We start from the raw sequence: 23,320 nt of genomic DNA, 5'->3' as shown, positions 1-23,320 counted from the left end.
CTGGTAGCAAGTCAAAAATTAAGTGCTTAAGCCATTAGTTCACGAGTTCTCTAGTACATTTTAACAATGTCCTCATATCGAGTCATACAAAACACAGTTTGAGGAATCCATCACTAGAATTCTGTAGAGGTGGTCTCATAAACAGTCATGTCCAGTCAGACGTCTAAATAGAGCTACCGCTGTCTTTCTTGGAAAACTGGGGATGAAAGTTCTGCCTTCTCTCAGAATCCTCCATTTCTTATTCATAACACGTTGAATCATAGTATTTTGTTTAAGAATCTCAGTCAGTCAGGTTAACAAACAATTTAGTAGTATGAAAAGAAAGAATCATTAAAGTTCCTTTCTTAGCCAAACTATCAGCTTTTTCGTTGCCCATAATTCCACAGTGGGATGGAATCCATTGGAAACAAATTATGTGTGCCATTGCCTTAAGCAATATCCTACAGTCTAAGATTCTTTCGGGACTGTTTTGATTGTTCAGAAGGGCTTGAAGCGCATTTTTGGAATCTGACAATATGACTGCCTTTACAAAAGAATGACTATGAATCGACAGTTGTTGAATAGCCACATCAGTGGCTTCGATTTCCACATGAAAGACAGTATTAAGAGGGCTCATTGGTAAGTAGAAACTGAAAAGCTCGCTGTGGATACATTCTTCCACCACCGCGCACTTTCTTCATCCGTCAGTATTGTCATAAAGCAGTCAGTGTAGTACACACGTAGCCATTCATTTTGAGGATAGCGAATTCCAGTAGTCTTCATTGCAAAAGATCTTAATTCGTTTACTAAAGTAAATGAATTAAGATAATTCGTTTACTAAAGTAAATGAATTAAGATAAGATATATTGCAATGTAGTATTAAATTATCTACTAAAGTAGTTCCAGTTTATTTTTTAAAGGGCTCCATGATGTATTGTTTTTCCAAAATCGTATTTTTATGTTCAATTTATCATTGAATATTTTATTAAATGTGCTCTAAAGCCAGAATACAAAATTGTTATGTTATAACGTTACTGAATAATTTACATCTTTCGTATTAATTTAGCAGAGTATTAGAAACATAGTTTGAAAATTGATCCTAAGGATGTGTTTTTTAACCTTCAATTATCAATCTATTATATTTTGACTGTTTTGAATTGTTCACATTTTTAACAATTTAATTTTTTTCTTTTATTTACCATTACTTAGTGCATTAAAAGCATTTATAATTTCATGCATTTTTCATTTACAGGATTAATTTTTATAGAAATTTATTATTCATTAAACTAAAATTATAACATACGTTACCAATTTAGTGCATATTGTTTAACTTTTAATTATAAAGTGGGTTTGAGAATAATTTTGAATATTTACTGATTCATAATACCCAAAGCACTGCACAAATGCAAAGGTGATGTTCATTAAAACCAACTTTAAATATTACGTTCACAAATAATAAATCTGTTTATTTAATTACCATGCGTAACGGAAGGTCGATAGTTAATTATCACTATCTAACAGTATCAAAATACATTTCCTTCTTCAGTTCCTGAAAGGAGAGAACTATCTCTGAATCAGGATTTACGACACTCTAATAAAGAAAACTTTCTACTCCAGAGAAAGTGACATTTTCCTCTCCCATATTCCCGCCGGAACGAGCTGAAACTTCGACACGTTCCAAAACAGAGACAATAATCTTAGTACTTTGATTAGGAATGGCGTGACTCGGTTAAACTTCAATTACTGTAGCTAGTTTTATGGTACAAATGGCAGGAAGAGATTACTTCTGAGCGAAGGTTTAACTTAGAATTATAGAAGAAAGTTACTTTTATAGATTGGGTTTCAGTAAAACTCGAAGCAAAATGTCTGTTTGGACGGAATACTTCTCAAGGACGAAAACAGAAGTATGCGATGGCAGCTCGTGCATTAAGTCTTTGAGGTTATTTCATACTGAAAAGGAGAAGAAATTTTATCTTTTCCCCTTGGAAAATAATGTTATAAATCAATTTAAAAAATGTTGCTTATCACATGTACGCTGCGCAAAAAATGGGGCAGTTCTGTATCTGCCGATCTACTGTGCCGATTGACGAAATTCAAATTGCGTTTTTCACGTATCGAATTATATTAAATTTTGTAATATTTGGTGATAAATTTATGAAGAAATTAAAAACTTTATCTTGGCGCATTTTTTTTCAGTTTGCGCCAAGAATAATTCACTTGGTCATCTTCTAATTTAGAGCAATTTATATTTTTCTCTTTCCTATTTTTCATTGTACACGAGCGAAAAAATGGTCACCGTTCATACTTTCAAATAATTTTGAAAAAGTCCATAAACCACATTTGGCGTTATTATCGCTTATAAAAATATGCCAATATGTAAATGTACGTGTATCGTACGGAATTTTTAATAAAAAACTCTAATTTTTTGCAGGTATGAATACATCTACTTTAAGATGATGGTAACCATTTTATAGGTTATAATTTAAAATTGTTTTCGAAAAGTTTAAAAATACAAATTGAAAAACAAATTCATACAGAATGGGCGGATTTTTTTGGAATTAACCTGACTTTCGAAATGGGAAAGAAAGAATCAAATAAGTTTAATAAAAGAAGAGATATTAAAAATTCTGTACTAAATTCAATCAACATGGAGGAGCTAAAACTTTGAGAGCTAATTTTTTAAAAACTCCTCTTCCGATTTTTACAAAACCCTGCAGTTTGGAATAATTTGAGTTGTAGAATCGAAATATGGAATACAATTGGCATATCATTTCAGAAACAGTCCGATTTCGTGTCAAAATACCTACATTAGAACAATGCTATATATCAGCGGTTCTCAATTTTTTGACTAACGCCTACCATCTAAACAAAAGCTGAAAACTTTGAGTACCACCACTATAAAGTAGTTCTACCACCACCACTCTTGAAAAATATCTCAGATCGCATAAATTTACGAGTATTAGAGAAAAACTCAATCAGGATGTTGGGATTTTATTTTTTGAATTTAGTTAAAAATATCTTGCGTCTTTTCATGTCACCTATCCATCTCTTGCGTACCACCAGGGATACACGTACCACCGGTTGAGAACCCATGCTATATATAAATTTAATACATATCCTAAATCGGGGCTTTCGAGACATGAAAAACGCAATTTAAATTTTGTCAATCGACCCAGTAGAACGGAAGATATAGAACTGTCCCATTTTTTTCGCACTAGATTTCAATCTTTGATATTCAGATGAATGATTAAATTCATTTTCATAAGTTTTGGGAAACTGAATATATTATGATTCAAATCGAAATACACCGCAATTTTGTGATGCTTGATCCGTAATTTGGTATGATTTTAAAATGAACAAATTTAAACGAACTTTCTTTAAAAGCTTCTTAACTCGGGTAATGAATGAAGTATTTTCTCATGAGAGATTTTCACAATCGGAAATAGGTCATAAATATGAGACATTATCACATAATCCAGGTTTTCCGGTGCAGTTTATATGGCATCTTGGTGAAGATTATACGTATTTCTCCGCGAATTTCTTAACTTAAAAAAAAATAATCAATGCTTTAAATAATCAGTTAAAAATGAAGCAATTAATACCTAAATTATTATTATTATTTTAGAATATTTTAGACTGACTTTTCAGAAAATGCAGTTAAACTACTTGAATATTTAATTCAAAACCTAACAAAGACTACGTCGTCACAAAGTTGTCTGGAGGTGCACAGAAGTGTAAAACGTGCTCCTCTTTTGTAACTATTTTCATATAAATAGTATTTCAATCTTTAATTCTCATTATTTATAGAATATATATATTTTAGGAAATTAAAATTTAAAGTTGAAGTGCATAAGAAATTGAAATAGAAGATAATCGACATGAGCTGCTCATAGAAATAAGCTGTGGATCACAGCTCGTAGTTATTTGCGAGTTCATAATTACAGTATCATTTACTTGCTTTCATTTCGCTTCATCTTTCACTGCTCGAAAAGCCACGTTGAGAACGGAAGCAAAATTTTGAATTTACATTGGTGTCACATTGTTAAGTGATAGCAACTTTCTTTTATACTAACTTATTCAAGATTAAACCTGAAACATTAAACGGTGATAGGTAAAAAGTTTGATTATGTGCGTTTGTTGTGCAACCTCCCGCTAATGAAATAGCGCTTGCTTGATAAGAAGATTTAGATTACCAATCTTTACCTGTTGCATTAGCCAATCCATGAGATTTCATTTTCAACTATGATGTAAGGTTTATCCTAAGTTTTTAACAGTTATCTTTAGTTAAAGCTACTTTCCTATCACTCTTAATTCCAGCTTGCAATTTCGTACCAGAATGTGTTTTAAGAATCACGGTTAATGCAAATGAGTAAGAGCGGTGTTAAAGTCGAAGTTCCACTGACTTCGTTAGAGAGCCAGAGATTCTGACTAGCGCGCGTCTGTCTTTTGGCTACACTCTGTCTGAGCTATTATTACGCTCGGCCGTATCTGAGGCCCTTGATAGCTTCGCCAGCTTAGTTGATATTTAGGAGCCAACTACTTAGAAATCTTGATAGCTTCGGCTATATCTTTTAGTTTAGTTAAGTTTTATTTCTTATTACTTTGACTTCAAGCAGAAGTGGAGGTTTTGTTGTACGTCCTGAGAAATGGACCATCTGTGAATTTCTTGAGAAATAAATTGTAATTAACATTTCTTGAGTTTTACGTATCTGCTTCTAAACTAAAGCAATTATTCACTTAAGTGTTCACGAGGTTCCTACACACTTAGCTGTTAGATACAAGGTTGGAACCCTACAATATTACTGTCTACTTTCATACGCAGCTTCCAGCGACACAAAATATCCTGTAGTTTGGTATTTATTCATAAGTATTTTGTTGTGTCATTTTAATGTGCTTCATGTAATCTAAAGAAAATGGGTAATCTGTATGTAAATATGCAACCTGGATCTAAAACTGTTTAATAGGTACTAAACTAAGAGGTGGATAGCTAAAAGATACTCAACATTATTCCGCGGTTTTGCATAATTTCAAAATATTGTTACGGTTTTTGTATTGAATGAGATACATTCCGATGACCTCATTGATTTCGTGACTTATGTATACATTTTGTAAACAAACAATGCAGATGACGTCAGAGATCACGTGACTTATGTACAACTAATGCAAAAAAGCAAGGTCATTCTTCCCCTTCTTCTCTTGCGGAATGTATCTCAGTAGCTATTTTTAAATAGAATTGTTATTAAATTGTTTCATTTCCTCGTGCAATGCTACACACGGCTTATTTGAAGAGAAAGCTACGCCGGAAAAATGAAAAATACAGGACACGCGCGTTTAATAAATAGATATCTCGTAATTGTACGCTTTTGCTTTTCGAGAAAATAGCAGAATGCGCTCGTGCGTGATTTAAAAAGCTCATAAAAGGAGGAAATCTTCCAATTCGTTGTAGTTGTTTTAGGAGTTTGTTTAGAAAACTGTTCTTGCTTACTGTAGCGAATTCGAAGTGAAATCGGATTAGCTTTCTCCGTTTCGAATTAAGCTCTGTTGAAATAAACATCAGTAGTAACTATATAAGAACTAATTAAATTAAAATAAAGTCTAATTGAGAAATTTCATCATTACCTGGGATGTGGAAAAATAAACGTTATGCAGTTTTAGATAAAAGTAATAATTTGTAGACAAATATTAATGTAGAGATTTCAGTGTTCATATTATGCGGTGTTACATCCCATGTGTTAGAAACGAATGCTATATACATTATTCTAAAAAGCCAGACATCATATTAGTTCCATTATTTTGGATAACTATGTTAGTATGGTATGTGAGTATATTGAACTGATATACAATTAGCGCTGTTTATTTTCATGGATATAATAACATTGCTAATTAAATCCTGTGTAATTAATTAGCGTTTTTGTTGAATGGCAATTGTCAATTTAGGTAATTTTTAGAAACTGCAGTCTTCCTAAGATAATACTTCGGTCGACGCACGGCTGTTTTGAAAACGTTAAGCGAATGGTAACATTAAACGATGAGAAACGTTATCTTCAAAACAGCAATGGAATTTATGCAACTTAATATATATATATACTCGTATATAGCTAGAAACAAAAAAGTATATATTTTCATAGCATTTTATTTAGGAAGAAAGTCGTTACTACTGGAATATCTGTAAGTGCTAAGAAAAAGTTGATCTATGAATTGTTCATAATGTTTCTGGGAATTATTTGACCAACATTGTAACTTTAATATTAGTAATCAGGAGGGTGTTTCATCCCTTATTTGAAGAAAATTCATCAGCATTTTTAGAAATTTGTCAGCATTTGTAGGGAATTCACTTCATCAGAATCATCTTCACAGAAGTTTTCGTGTTTTTGCTTGAACTTATTTCAGAAATCCATTGGCAGATTCCAGCCTTGTTAAGTTTGTTTAGTCTAGCAGATCTTTGTCAAACTTAGAAAACATGTTCCTTTGCAAATGGTTGATTTAATAAAATTGAAAGAGAACATGCCAGTCTAAGATTTAAAATTAGGCAAAAAAAAAAACAATCGAAGTACGGCTTAGATTTATTTTAGAAATTACTTTACATAAAGAACAAAATTATGCAGAAACTGGTTTGCTTTTAAAGATAATGTATTTGTATGTGATCGCCCTTGAAACAGGTAGAGTTATTCAAAATCTACTCCAAACTAAGGTTGATTTTTTGCTTACTTTTGCATGGTTGACTAAGGTTAAAAACCAAGCTGTTTAAATACTTAATCACTTATTGGCGGCATTTTCTGTCATTTGGCAAATTTATAATCTTTTCTAATATTTAGAGCCACTTTCTCATTTGTTTAAAACTTTAGTGTTTTTAATCTTCTCTCCCCACTCACTTCTATTAAATATGCAATCTTACCAAAAATACACTTGTTTATTTATCAGCAAACCGGAAATAGCTAAATCATTCATAAAAATAACGAGAAATATGTAATTTTCTTGATACGGTCAAAATGACCGATAGCCGTAATTCCAGATGTAAACAATAATATAGGGCAAAATAATTATACAAAATATAGGCACAAAAATATCATGTAATTTTTGTAAATTTTCAGGAAAAGTCAAAAATTGGTTATAAATAAAGAAATAAAAAAAAGCTATATACAATTAAAATGGAGATATGGTCAAAATGACCGTTGCCGTAATTCTAGGGTTAAACTTAGTTGGAACACATTTTGGCTATAGTCCTTGAAATCCTAATTTTAATCCTAATACAACCGTCTTCAGAACATCTGTACTGCGTTACTGATGTCTCTCTTTCCCTATAATTTCTCTGCATAGCTGTAAACGTTTAGCTAGTCGCTATTCAAACAAAAACATTCCGAGCTTCATAAATGCTCAAACAAAGACATAAACAAGACTTTTCCGAACTTAACCAAAGACTTTCCGAGCTTATGAATACTACTGCAACCCTCACGCATCCTTCATTGCCGATTTCATATGCCTAAGAAAGTCACCTCTCTCGCTTATCTGCATTTTTCTACTCTTTGAAATGTAAGCTGCATATACAGAAATTGTGGGGCGCGTTTACTATTGTACCAATTAAGCAAAATATGTTTATAATGAAATGTTGTGGTTCAAAATAGAAATTAGCTTTCCAACTGATATAGTGATTAATGACATTGACCGCCTTATCAATGGGTACTAGTTCAAATCCCGGATAAGGGATAGTTTAAACTGTCCGTCCATCCATATGAGGCAACGGGAGCCATTTATTAGGTGCTTCCATAAAGAAATGGTCACCATTTCCGTCCCTTATGGTGGCGAAAGGCTAGTGGCTGTTAAATAGAGAGCCCGGTCATTAAAAAATTAATAAAATAAAAAAAAGTGGCGGCATTTTAATCATCAAGCCAGTTGTGATGAGCAATGAGTAGGCCCCTCTTAGTAGAGTCTCATAATATAGTATTTATCTTTGTAATTTTATCAAAAAATATGTTGCCATTGTCTGAAATAAAATATTTTTATCTTTGACTCATTAGAGACTTTCCCATCCACAAAGCGAAAAGATATTTAATTTTCTTTGAAATTTAATCTGTCTGTTATTGATAAACAAAGTAAGAGATTTAAAATCAATAAATTCTGTTATTCATCTTTATTATTAATTACTGTCTAGACCTGGAAAATTGCATTCACTAGATATATTCATTAGAATCACTATATATATATATTTTTATAACTGTTTTACGCAACTTCGTTTTTTATAAGTGCCTCGCAAGCATAAAATCAGTAAAATCTGTTCCTGAAAACAAAGGGGATATTTATGTATTTTATCTCGTGGACTGTTAAAATTGGTAATTATCGAACCATGATTGGTGTTGCAGATACACCACGCTTTTTGAAGAATTCAGAAGGAAGTGGCGTCTCTTTATTTCATAAACAATTACTAGTATTTGACCTACTTTGTTTTGAATTTTGTGAAAATGCTTTTACCGATTTCTGCTTTTTTTTACTAGGCCTTCCAGTTTCAAAGAAATTACTCAATAGAACGCTTTGAGTAAACTTTCCGTAGAAATTTTCCAATGAAATTAATCTACTGCCTGGTTTTCTGTAGGAGGCAGGTCTCAAATTTTATTTTTTTTTTCAAAATACAAGAACAAAATACCGCGATAACTGTTAATTAATATCTTTGTTCATAAAAAAAAAACTTGGCTTATCCAGAATCAATCGAGGTTCCATTAAACGAAAGCGCAAATCCTATGCCTGTGTTAAAAGGCCACATATACAGAGCATAAAAACATGATATATGGATTATGAAATTTAGTAACAGTTACGTAACATAACTGTTACTAAATTCATATATTATGTTTATCCATAACTGGCGCTCAATTGCACTGTCTGGCAACAGCTGCATGGTCGACGGGTTAGTCAAATGTATCTAAAAGAGTAATTCTTCTTCTATCATCACGAAAACGTATTTCTGAGTTGGAACAACGGTACAGTATGAACCACAGCCTTCTTTAAAGTCCTTTTCTAGTCTATTCTATGATTGGTCAGCGTTTCAAAAGTAGAAGTTTCAATATCGTTAAAATAACTCGCTGTATAGTCCAAGCACCGAAGCCTAGATATTCCTTTATTAAGTTTTTCTGTTAGTTTGCAGTTCAAAATTTTTTTAGATATTTAAGATTACATATTTAAAAAGAACTGCTAGGCAATAATAATAACAATTAAATTATGCGGGCATTTTATTAGTTGTTTAGAAATTGTTTAAATTCATATCGGTGATAGCCAACTTAAATTACGTCTTGGAACCACGGGTTGCATTTCAAGCTATGTGTAGCAAAAATGTTTAATTTCTTCTTTGAGTAATAAACACGATTGTTCTTATGGTAGTATTTCAAATCAACGGTAAATAATTTGGTAGGCAGAACAATATCAAGAACAGAGAACATCACCATTTGGAATAGACTTTCAAAGAAAATTATACCCCTAAATCTTAATAAAGTGCGAGCTTATATCAGTGTATATAGATATTATTAGTGATCTTTTAAATAAATCTGATGGTTGTTATAAAGTGGTGTAAAGTATGAATATATACATGAAAATTTCGTAATCAATAATAATAAATTATGTTAGTGTAGACATAGGGTCATAGTAAAGCACTTCATTGGTTTCAAACTAACACTTCAGTAATTTAATTAGTTACTTATCATTGCAATTCATATGATTCATAATATAAAGAGACATAAAATACTAGATTGTTGATTTCGGCTGCATTTTACATTTCAAGTTTTCCGCGCAGGACTGGGAGTTCTTCCTAAAAGCGCTTCCAGAGCTGGCTCTATGACGTTCTGAATGCACCTCTACACCTTCTGTTATTCAATAACTCAGTTATGAAGTTTACCGTACATCATTTTTTTCTTCTTATCTGCTACCTAAGCTGTCGTTACATATTGTGAATTAAGACTTTAATAGAGCGTAACTAAAGTAGTGTAATAATCAAGCCGAAAATGAGCAATAATTATAATTTAATTTATGTCTGAAGATTCTGGCTTCTCAAAACTATATTTAAAATACAGAATCAATAAAAACCTACAAACCTAAAATATGTTTCAAGCATGTAAATTAAGTATAGCATTAATAACATTAAGGATAAATAGCGTCCGTTATTTAATGAGTCTTTTAGTCTCCTGGACTGATCCTATCTAAATTATCATCTTTTATCTGTCCCATAAGGGTAATACCCTAATTTAAATTTAGCTTACGGTAAAATGGCTGTTAAATCACATAGCTAGCACACTATTAAATCATATTTGTACAGAAACTGGTTGGTAAGACATTGCCAATTAGACAGCTGTCTATTAAATCTTGTTTGACATCTGTGATATGTGGCTAGACATTGTAAAAGGAAATTAGACGGATATTGTGTAAACAACGGAATACAAAGACAAAATCTGTACATTAAAATGTATAGCAGATTATGTGTAAAGTTTTGGTTGGCACACAAATCATAATAGCAGATATCTGTAGATTTTTCATTGCTAAATATTATTCAGTATTTCCTTAAATGATAAATCACTGCTTGTCACTTCGTATGTGAAATGTAGAAAATAGAGATAGAATTTACCTTTAAAGGATGAAAAATGTGGGAAAAGTTACAACTTTTCCAAGTTAAAAACGGTTGATATTTTCTCCGGATGTAGACGACAGGAAACAGACAAATTTATCGCTTAGAGAACTTGGACCGTGGCGGTAAATTCTCCACAAATCGCCTCGCATATTTTTCAAACAATCCGTGTCATCGCCAGAAGCAGGAATTTCCTTCGAAAGCAGAAACTTTAGCTCAACACTGCTCGGATTTATCTCTTACTTGCGTTGAATATTTCAAGAAATTCATCTGTTTTTAAGATATTACGCTTCGGAAAGGCAAACGAAAATATTTTCTGTGACACTAAAAGAACTCAGACCTGAAATGATTATTTTTTTTACTAGTGTTGAGGAATAAAAATAAATATTTCAAAGTAATTAAGAACGAATATTTCAAGCTCGTTTCATTTAAAATAACTAGGCATGGTAAATTTATTATTTAGATATTATTTGCGTACTTTTAAATATAAGTAGTGTAATCAGTATCAGATGATTTTAAACAGTATTAATGATTTTTCCCGATAAAATTTACTGACAACATTATCTGGACATTTTATTTATTTCCGTGTACATTATTCTTCAATTTAGAAGAAAATAAATAAAGTCACAGTGAAATCTGTAACTGGTAATAATTTTAAATGTACAGCTACTGAAAATAAAGAAACTAAAATGAAATAAAACTTAAAAACACTAAAAAACAAAAAAACTTAATATATGGATTATGTAACTTTTAATTTTAACCTCTATAGTAATAAATTTCTTTAAGTATAATTTTTATGCTGTTTTGCTGAAATTATTTCGAGCATTTCTATTTTCCTGTCATTAAACATTTTTAGAAATTACAGAAATATATTTTGAGTAGCTGTTTTGCATTATAAGGTATTTCTCCCGCCTTCTTAGCTTGCCTTCGTGGTGTAGTGGTCTGCACGCCAGACGCGTATTCCAGAGTGCATGGTTCGATTCCCTGCGAGGGCGTTGCTCATTTTCACATCTCTTCCGTTTCAAAAATCTTAATGACTCTACAATGGCTCCCTTTGATTCTTGATAAATATGTATTTAAAACAAAATTTAAATAAACCTGTCTAGTTAGAATATGCCCTACGATGTTTTCTTCATCTATGTAAAATGATATAAAATTAATTCAGTACTTGATTCTCTTGATTACCGAAATTTAAGAAACAAAGATTAACATTTCAGTGTTTAAGAATTTCGAATTTAGAATTTTGGTTATAATGACGACATTAATTTTCGCGAAAAGTATTAGTTAAGTATATTTCAGGCGAACTTTAGCTTTTACTTTTTTAAAGAAATCCGATATGTCTTCAGAATTCTTTTAACTAATATCAGGAACGAGATTGCGGAAATCTAACTGAGTTAAGCTTTCTTTGAATTACAACTGAGTTTGACTGACACCAACTGACTATAACATACAACTGACTTTGAAATACAACTTTGACTGAAATACAACTGAGGGACTTTTGTGGACTTAAAGTATAATTTATGCTTTTTAATGCTTTTATATTACGTGCTTGGGCAGCAGATTAAAATCACATATTTAACCGCTATACATCATCAAACATAAATCTCCTTTCGACACATTAAACATAAAATTTGCATAAAAACTTTCCTTTTCTTTGGATATCTAATTTTTACATTATACCAGTAACACTTGTGATCATTAAAATATACTATACCCCGTATTGATTGGATCTAATTAATAATTTTCATATTAGTGTTGATTATTCGCATAGCATCGCATGAAGCTTTAACATCAATTCTGTAAATATATTTTACAGTTATCGAATGTATACTGTTGCGAGTTATGGGATCGTTGGCGATTATTTAAATAATAAATCCAGATAAGCAGGAAAACATGATGAATAATTTATTGCTAAAATAAGCAAAATAAATGCACGCACAGTACCATAACAGCTGGAAATAACTTTAGGAGAACGCGAATATTTAACCATTCCTTCTAAGCACCCAAAATAAATCGCGAAGTTCATCAAATCATTCTCAGAGTGAATCCTAACTCGTAGTTCAGCTAACCGCTAAGTCGCAACTCTACACCATGGGCTCTGGTGCATTGAGAATACGGCAAGGCACACTAGGGCTAAGGTGAGGGATGCCTTCGTGGAGGACTTTCTAAGGGAAACTGGCTCGTATGCACGTTACACACGGGGAAAACCACGAAAATGCCCATGCAGCCAGCCCGTTCGCAGGATTCAAACCTCGGACCGAACTACCAGTGTTCAGCCGTTTTACCGCTCGGCCGCTGGTGGGCCCATCATGGGTTCTGAAAACTACTGTAAGAATCGGTCGTAGGTCTTCGAAAGTACGTTTTCGCAAAACTTCAAAAAATTCGAATGGCGAAAAATTGCCAAGTGTCGTAAAGACCATTTAGAAACAAAATTGCTAATATCTCTCCTTTTAATTAAGCTACTTTTGCAACTCTGAAATCTCCGCAGTCAGAATTAAAAAATGAACAATTCTATGTAACGTCTAAACACTTAAATACAAGACATGTGGCCACAAATCAGATTAAACTAAAAGTAACCTATAAATTTACCAGTATAAAAATTATAAACAAATAATATAAATAAATAAAACAATTCGAAATGTTACAACTCCGCAGAAAATAAAGAAAGATATAACATCGATTTTACTATTTACAAAAAGATACATATTAGAATGACTATAAAGCAAAAGGAAAGTGTTTAGTTACTGTTTAGAATGTTACTTGAATCAATTAATCATAATTAAAAGCAAACCATACGTTTAATATTGATTATTGTTGAAATTAAATGAAATTATGCAGCGAAAAGGCATAATGTTTATTTAATTGAAACAATTATTGAAAAAATGAAACTAAAAATGATGCTCTAATAAGTTGTTTTTCATAGACATTTGTATAAATTATTCAATAAAATTAACTCATGATTATCGAATCTAAATAATCCGACAAGCCTAAATTTATTTTTTAACTGAGTAAAATTTTTCAACTAGTACTCAAACATAAGAAAAATTGTAATACGGATAATACTCCATAACAACAGCTTAAAGACAGGATTAAACATTCCAGGAAAGAAGGATTAGAACAAAAGAAACATAAACTCCTTTTCTCCGAAGACAACTTTTAAACTATTTTTAGACTTTTAAAATGGTGAAAGAAAAATATCTTATTCTTTGCTAGGGGTGACAGAAATATACTCACTGTTCTATATTCAGGATATTTATATTTTTGAGTAAATATATTTTCAGTGATATATGATTCGGAAATTATGTTAAAAACTATTTTTTCCATGTTAGATTTCATATTTCTATTCTTCAGTTCCACAGATAAACTGGAAAACTTTAGTAAAATAGTTAAAATAAAATTCAGCATATTACGTTAATGTATAAATAATTTTTATTCATTTTGGGCTTTTGCTTAACGTAGGTAAAGTGTCGGTTCTTTCACAGGATAAATATTTTAAGAAGGTAGTTTTTCACTTTCTTAAGAGCGGCAGGATTTGAAACAAATAGTTTTTCAGCTATAAATAAGTGATATAATATTTTGAAAACTATGTTTCAATTTTAAAGCTCTTTTTAACTTCAGTGATGCAGTTATCAGATGTTTTGTGAGATTGTCTCCGCAGTATTCCTAAGACTATTTATTTTAGCGAAATTGTTTTACCGAATTGAAAAATATATCTTTCTTCATATATCTTGCAACAAACCAGTTTTAAGAACTTTCGATTTAAATCTCCTAAAACTTGCATTTATTCAAAACACATTTGCTCGAGAAATTGCACATAACATTTTATGGAGAAATAAAAGTATTCATATCAACAAAAATAATTTAGCATTCGCCAATAAAGTCGCTGCAATATTTTTTTTATCTGCAATATATGGCAGGGCTTCCTTTGTAAAGTTAGTTTTGAGTGATATTCCGCAAAATGGTTTTAAAACACAGTGCATGTGATATATTTCTCAGTTGTAAAGGGTTGTATAATTCCTAGGAATGTATTCAAATATAATTTTAAAATAGGGATACATTAAATTTTCTAAATTATATTCATTTACTTGTAAGTTTCCGCTAAATTTAGAAGTTCGTGTCATTGCCCTGAAAATCTTAGACTGGAGACGAGTTATCGCTTTATTCTGAAAAAAAAAAAAAAAAAAAAAAAAAAATGACTACTTAAGCAGGTTGAATTATCCCTTATTATTTAAATCTTAAATGAATAGAAATGCGATACCTGTGCTACAGACGAAGCTCCGCTAAGTGAGCGTATTTAAATTAGCATGCTATAAAATTAAATTCAAATGTGGGTCACGTAGTCTCAGACTACAACTCAAGATAGACCCAGGTGAGTCCTACGCATTAAGACAAGCAGCACTATGAGCAGGAAGCTAGCTCTCGAGTCACCATCCTAAATTCTTTACGGATAGCATGAGCGCTCTCCAGGCTTTAAACAAAAGAGGTAAAGTAGCGGAGCACATAGCCTCCCTAAAGGAAGTTCTGCACACACTAAGTTCCGAGCACGAGGTCAAGATTAATTGGGTTCACGGCCATACAGGACTTAGAGGCAATGAGACCGCCGACACTCTCGCAAAAGACGCAGCAAATAGATCCGAAGTCGACTCCTGCATCCCGATTTCCATCATCACTGCAAAAAGGCTGATAGACAACTACCTTCTCACTGTCTGGCAAGAACGCTGGGAAGAAGATGATAAAGGACGACACACCTTCCAAATCTTCGACAAAATCAGCTATAAGAGGCTAAGATCAAATCACTCCCTTTCTCAGGCACTGACCAACCATGGAAAATTCCCAGCCTACTATCAAAGGTTTTTGAATCGCCAAGCAAGATGCGCCTGCGGCACCCCAGGACATCAAGCGGACGCGTTTCATTACATCTTCGACTGCCAGTTGCTAGATGATCTTCGAGCAAGACACTTTCCAAACCACATCAGGAACATCCCACTGTCTTCTCTAGTAAACGACTTCTACCTGGTCAAAGGCATCATCAAGATCATCACAGAGTTCAATTTAAGATCCGACATCATCATCGTCGAGGACTAAAGAGTCAGCTCCTTTAAACCTGCTCTAGACGCGCAGCAGCAACCTGTGACCTTCAAACCTGTGACCTTCAAACTTATGTATATTTTCATGCTATTCTAACGTAATCTTCAAAGTCAACAACAGATACAGTTGACAGTTTTTTTATTCTAAACTCTATTCTAGATGTTGTAACGTAAATGTGTTTTGTTTTATGTATATGTATATAATAAAGGACAGTATGTCCTCACAAGCAGTAACAGGCGGCCTAACTGCCTTGATTACTAGCGCAACGATCGGAATGATTTCAAGCCCGGTAGTGCCTTATCGTAATGGCGGAGCCAGTTAGTGTCCCAAACACTAGTTACTTAACCTGGGTGAAGGTAATTAACGGTGCTTATTTTAAACTTCGACTAACAAGATGCTAAAGCTGTAATAAACCTGACACAACTAAAAGTGGTAATAATTGCAATATATGGCTACCGGAATCTCTAAGTCTAAAATTTTAAACCATTGGCTTAACTACACATTGTATTCTGGTGAGGACTACATACAGAAAAAATTAAAATAAATGCTCAACTCATAACTGATTAATTAACATAAAATAATATATATTAATGAAATTGGTTTGTGCAGAATGATTTAATAGAATTATCTAAGAGTTCAGAAAATTAGCACATACGCAATTTGCATGATATCAAAATGATAGTTGAATCATTTCTTGTTAATAGTTTACAATACATAATGGAATTTCTCCCATCCAGATATGCACATGGCTATATCAAATATTACCGGATTAAATTTTATAGTGTACCAACGGTAAAATGGGATTGCACTCGTAGCTATAAATTTTACGGCCTAAGAAACACTGAATTACGTTTTGAAAAATTTTCCCAAATATCGCTCAAGATTGTATTACCAAACACTCACTGCTGTATATTACATATTAAATACAATAGTACCTCTACTTTATTGATGCGTTCTGAGGTACATGTGCACTATAAAAAGTACATTGCATTTTCATGACGTGGAATAATTGCAATTATACATTTTAAAATGAATTTTACACACGTTAGAGTTGAAAGCGTAACCCTTCAGCTCAGTGTTAGAAGAAACTTCTGCTTGTAAAAGTTGTAGATAAGAGTTACTATATTGACGTAAGAGACAAATCATAAAATAAAACTGCTATTATGAAAATAATGTCTACTATTCAGTTAAAATCTCGGTTACTTAATCAACGTCATTTAATGTATTTGAAGTCGAACTTGAGGATAAATGTGTTCCTAACAGATGTAAAACAAAATAGAAGCTTAAAAAATGATTAAGAACTTCTATAAGTATTGTGAAATTGAGATTCTAGGAAAAGCAAATGTATAAATAATTTTGTTAATCTGCTTCTCTCAAGTATCCATATTACAAGCCAAAGGCCTCATTATTCTATAGCAGTGGTCTTCAAGCTTCGTAGACTCATAGAGCCCTTAGAGTTAAGAGGTTTTCTTGAGGAACACCATCCCATACGTTAAAATATATAGCAAAAAATAATATTTAAAATAAATCAGTATGTTACAGGTACTTCATGTAAAGACTATAGTAGACGAGTATACTTTTTATCAAAACATTTTAACATAAAATTAATGTAATATACTCATTAATAGCTTTAACTTGGTGCTCCATGTGTCACCTGCCCTTGCATCATATCTAGTGACTGAGGTGTCCTTGCACATTTTTACTCAAACTATCCATACCTAGCACATCCATACCTAGTTATCTGTAATCGCATTTAATAGTCTGCATCTATTTTGTTTTTATGTTTTGTTTTTATTAGCCCCGTTTGAAGTACCGGTAAGTATGCTGCTGTATGGGAAGATATAGGCATGACATCCATATCCGCTAACCTAAGTTTAATTCCGACATCGCAGAGACGTCAGCAATTAATCAAGGTGAAAATAAAGGCAATGAATTATAAAAATTAGACAACTAACGGTAGTAAAAAAAACAGAATAATGTGAAATCTAACGTTAAAAAATAACTGTTTGATCATTGTTTTCCTAAAGGAAGAGGCAAACCATTCCGTGAAATCTAATCTTGTGCATTTTAAACTGAATTTGTTGAACATCAAGCTGGAATTTATAATGCAATGTGTTATAATTTAAGTGTTTGACTTTACTTCTGTACTCTTACGGTAGTAATTCTTATAGCATTGTGGCTCTCAGTTTCGTTTTGCCTTATGCCCCTCTTTCACAATTGCTAGCTTATCATTCCGCCCTCCTTTCCAAAGCTTGAAAAATACATTAATTTAAATTTAGATTATTTTCGTAATATGTTTTATAGTTAATTCATAAAATATTGTTACATATATTTAATTTCTTAATGGAAGAAAAAATTATAAAAATTTATAAATATCAAAGCTTGATAAAAAGTTTAAAAAAAACATTTATAAACTAAAACTGAATACTTAATAGGTACGGGAAAGGCTAGCCCCCCTTGAAATTTAGAATTCCCTTTTGTTGAGAATCACTCTTATTATGTATATACATTAATATATACATTTCATAAATACAATTTAAGGGAGGGAAAGCAAGCATGATTTTCATTACTTGATAGGTCACACTATTATCATGTATTATAATTTCCCCTATGTTTGAAATTGTTTATTTATGAGCATTTATATGTTTTCTTAGTCTTTTTTTATAAATTAATTTCTTTTATTTATTTTCAGTTGTCTGTGATATGCCCCACCATAGGCCACCCGTCTTCACGTTTGAACCGCCTAGTCCTGCAGTGTTTTCAAATTCAACAGGAGCAACTATTCCTTGTAACGCAGATGGCAGACCTTCGCCAGTGATTCGTTGGGTTAAACACGATGGCCAAGCTGCACCTGATTTGCCAAGTCTAAGGCACGTAAGGCATGATGGGGCATTAGTATTCCCACCTTTCCCGGCGGAAGAATATAGAGCCGACGTGCACGCAACTGTTTACCGCTGTGAAGTGTCTAATTCAGTGGGAACTCTTGGAAGTAGAGATGTACACGTGAGAGCTGGTAAGTGCCTCATCTTGTAAAGGAGCAGAATGCTGGGAAATGATGCGAATAAGGAAGGGGATGTTTAAATTATTCCTGTTCTACTTAAATTTTAGATGAAATATTTACTGAAAACGCATTCATGAGGAATGAAAATGGTAAAGAAAAATACTCATTTTTTAAATTCATTTTTCATTTGGGCGATAAGACCCTCCTTTTCCAGTGCTATAACATGACGTTTTCCCACATTTTTATTAGGAAAAAAAAGGAACCACAAAAATATTTCCGAACACAATACTTCTAGTAAAATACATATACATATTTCCATATAATTGCCTACTCGAAACGCATGAAGATATACCGAGAAATAAGCTTCAGTTACGTTCTCAGTCAAATTTAAGAATTTTCTAGCTATATTCTGTTTATAAACTTGAAATATATAAAGTTACGGTTCGTAAGTTCAATAGATTCTTTGGAAATATTAACGTTTCTATCATACTTTGTGAAATACATTTCAAAATCTAACTATTTTCACATTCAAATGCTACACTACTATATATCAGTTGAGTATCAAATATTTTTAACTCAGCTGATACATAGTTATATCTGTTATCCTGCAGGCGTATAAATTACTGCAGGTAACATAATTCAAAACTTCGTAAGATTTGTGAGAATGATTTACCATTATTATCCAGATATTTTAATATAATTTAATTTCAGGGAGAGTCAACCTGCTCCCTATCGCCCATTAGTGGGCGACTTAAGGTGGGCGGTAGAGTATTTTGTCCATCCGATGATAAAAGTCCGTTCTTCTGTGCAGGTTTATCCTGTTTCTGTATATTTATAAAGCTTTATCATTTCTCTTAGGTATTGTTCTGTGATTGTAGGGCGAATAATGGGATTATCACATCTTAATAAAGCGTGAAGCTAGGAGAAAGTTTTTCGAGAAATGAACTTCTCCCTTTCCTACCACTGAAGTTTTCCTGGCCGAAACAGTTTCGTTGGAACCGATGTCCCAGCTAGCTACACGGAACATAATTTTTTTGACCTTTTATAAATGTATGCCAAGTATAAATAAATAGATAAATTTAGCTGCATACATCTTTACTAACCCACCACTCAAAACATTATTTTGCATTTACGCAAAACTAAGTTACTGCGAAACCGGCGGACGGTAAAGAAATTTTACTACTTGCAAAGTGGGTAGAAAATATAAAATGTTTGACTACCCTGTTTTATTAATTGCATATGTCTTCATCAAATTATATCCTCTGTACAAATAACTTGGATTCAATATATATATATATATATACCAGAAATTAAATCAGTTATCAATTATTGAATAAAACAGTTCATTTCAGAAAGTTAATATTTTCAAGACAATATTTGTAAAATTTAATATTTACAGATTAAGCATGTAATTAATAAATAGCATTTGCGAATATCTTTAAGTATTTTTTATATTTATTGCATATGTTCGCACTACATTCCCATCGGAAATTTTTTGACATTCTAATGTATAATATTCTAAAAACCGCAAAATGTTACAAAACTCAGACCTCTATTACAAGAAAAACGCAAATAACTCTGTGACGAGGGACTGTAAATTATTTTCCTTTACTAATTAAAGCTGATTCTAGTTTATTTAAGAAATTCATATTGATAATTTATCCGAGAAAATTATTGATAGAATTCCTAATAATGAATCTAACGCAAAATTGAAATGTTCCAACCATGTAGAACAGCATGTGTGTTCACTTTACGTATCGCATTTTTTGTGGTCCTAACAGAGCTGAAAGAATTCTGATTAAAAATCAGCTTATTTACAAAGCGTTACTTTGAGTTTTATATTTCAACATAAAGTTTAACCTACCCATATTAGATTTTTTTTTGCTTTAAAAATTTAAGGATATCGAATAAATAATATAATATTCTCATAATTACGCATTTCTGAATATGTGCAACTTCCCCCTTCTTAAGATTTCTTAAAAGTATATGCAATAAGTGGTCCAGTTGGCAAGACGTTTCAAAATTAACTAATAGCTTTGTCGTATACTCGACTCTGAGTCGAAGTGTGTACTTGTTTGACGGGAAGTTGGGCAATATGCTTTTCATGCCATATATAACATACGTATATTCCATTTCCTTTAGAGATATATGCAACGCTATTCAATTTCCTTTAGGTACTCAATATAAATTCGACTCTATTTCCTTTCGCTGCTTGCAACGTAAATAAAGTTCCATTTCTGTTGGCAAATCCTCTACGAATACATCTGTCATAAAACCGTTAGCCCGTAACCGGCATATAGTACTTAACCACGAAATGTTTTTGTAGCTATCCTTCTTTTTTTTACCGAAGACTTACTTTGTTTTCGTTTTGTTTTGTCCAAGTCATGATTGTGTTCCTCATTTTAATAACATTTGAATGTGCGTAACCTAGTTAAAATAGAACTGTTCAAAATGCTAGAAGTTAAAAACGGATATCTCAAGATTTTAATCAAGATAATTTATTTTTACTTCTATTCTCAGTTTCTTTATACTATTATGTATTTGCCTTTGGATTCCTCTATCACTCAAGAAAGTAAATAAATAATAAAATTTCGATCACTAAAAGAAGTAAATATAAACATGATAACTTTGAAAAGGAAAAATAAAAATCAAAAACACTGTATTAATGAAATAGAACAAATTTTCCGAATTGAAATTAAATTAATGTATACAGGAAAGCAAAGCAATGTGACTTTATAAAAAATTATTATCATTATATATCATTCATTAATTTTAAAATGCACTCATTTTTTATTATTCATACTTATCCATAACTGAGATTTATTTCCATATCATTTAGTTTATTTACACTTAAAAACTAAATACTTTTAAATAAAACTTACTTTTATTCTCTGTGGTAATACAACACCATCTTCTTCTTATATTATTATTTCTTACTAATGTATTAGGTATTGAGTCAGTCACTTCATTGTCTCGAAGGAAGTGCGAAAATATTATCTACTCAAAAGATGAGCCCCTATTTTTTGCGATAGTTTTGCTCATAAAAGCTCATAAAAATCTCATAAAGGCTAATAAACGGATATTTTGATAAATGAAATTGCAGAACAAGAGGCAGGGCTTTAGTCATTATTCTACACAGAATAATTACACTTATTAAATGATAAATAAAAACCCCATAGCTAACCACCATACTTATAAATCTATAATTAGCGCTTAGTTTTAAAAACTCACGATTTGTCGAGCAATTTTAATTTAGACCTTCGTGCTACGCAGATGTACCCGAAAGCAAATAACGTATCACTAAGTTTTCGTTAACTTTCTTCTGTCTTGGACCACAACTAATGGTATTATTATTTTCAGAAAATTCTGAAGTAAAAATAATAAACCAGAATTACCCTTTTTAGCATTACTACAAGAAAAAATAACTAATCATCTACAATTTAAATTCTTAAAACTTTTCTTAAAATACAAGGAATCTCTTACCTTCTAGGAGATTTTATTTTAATGTAAATACGGTATATACATTGAATTTTGTTGAATGATTTAATTTAGTGACATTGTAGCATATAGAAGGGAAAGGTAAATTCATAGCTGAAAATCTCTAATGCATAATTATAAAGAAAATTCAATACGTATATCATAAAGCCAATACTGAAGATGTTAAAAAGTGTTAAATATTAATATCATGTGCGATTCATTAGTCCATATGTTAATGCAAATTTCTATTTGCAGCGCCTAGGAGAAAACTCTACGTATAATATATCTTCTTATACTTTCAAAAACGTATGATAATTAGATTTTCTAAATTTGCATTCAACCCATTGATGAACATCTCGGTGTGATTTATGTCATGATTGTATTATTTTATGAGTAGTGATAAGTTCTCAACGGATTTCGAGATAACGTTGCATGTTTTCGTACAATGACTATTGAAATTTGTATCATTATGCTTACTGGACAAAAGATTCTTAAGACCACTCTTTCCAGGCGGCAAATTGAGGGAGGGAGGATCAAAGAGCCAGAGTCAACAGTAACATACCTAACATTAAGAAAGTCTATATAATTGGAAATTATCAATGCAAATAGTAATATAAACATTTTAGAAGTCGGGTTTTCATTTATATGCAAAGGATTAAAATATTATCGCAATGGATTCATCGACAACAGTTTTTCTAATTGTCATAGTTTCCGCTTTGAGTGATATGTTATGTAATGTCACAAAGAAAAATATTCTGAATACGATTTATTAATTGTAGAAATAATTTAACCACAAAGATTTGAAAAATTAACTTCTAATGTTAATTAACTTCCATCATTTTATACGTTAAAACATTCTTGTTAATAATTATTGCCATATACTTTAACTGAAGTTTTACGTTTTCTCTGAAAATAGATATAGATCTTAGTTAATAAGCAACAGTAATGTTACATCTATGCTATATATTAAGTTCAAAGATTGCTTTCAGAATCCTTAACACGTGTTTTCAACTTAACGAATACCTAAAGGTTGTACAGTTAAGAAACATACCTTTTTTTTCTTCTATTCTATTTCGAATATTCTTGGCATAGCAACTGTAGCTTTTTTCCTGGTAGGTGCAGTCTCCTTCCCATTATATCCCAGACATGCTCGATGGGAGAGAGATCTGGCTGGC

The 23,320-nt window shown here is 31.8% G+C and overlaps 1 protein-coding gene across 2 annotated transcripts in view; it reads left to right on the top strand.

Moving 5' to 3' along the window:
• LOC118186257 (cell adhesion molecule Dscam1-like) overlaps positions 1-23,320 on the top strand; it is a 1,080,749-nt gene that overhangs the window by 113,458 nt on the left and 943,971 nt on the right. For both annotated transcript variants that reach the window (XM_085806701.1, XM_085806700.1), the window contains exon 2: positions 18,360-18,680. In XM_085806701.1, the coding sequence (XP_085662827.1) occupies positions 18,360-18,680 (321 nt within the window). The remainder of the gene's footprint in view (positions 1-18,359; positions 18,681-23,320) is intronic.

The sequence above is a fragment of the Stegodyphus dumicola genome, chromosome 12 (genome assembly GCF_044657685.1).
Source record: "Stegodyphus dumicola isolate Sdum_Otavi_A_Nest chromosome 12, ASM4465768v1".
Classification (NCBI taxonomy): Eukaryota; Metazoa; Arthropoda; class Arachnida; order Araneae; family Eresidae; genus Stegodyphus; species Stegodyphus dumicola.
Note: the sequence above shows the minus strand (reverse complement) of the source record. Positions and strands in the feature narration are given on the sequence as shown.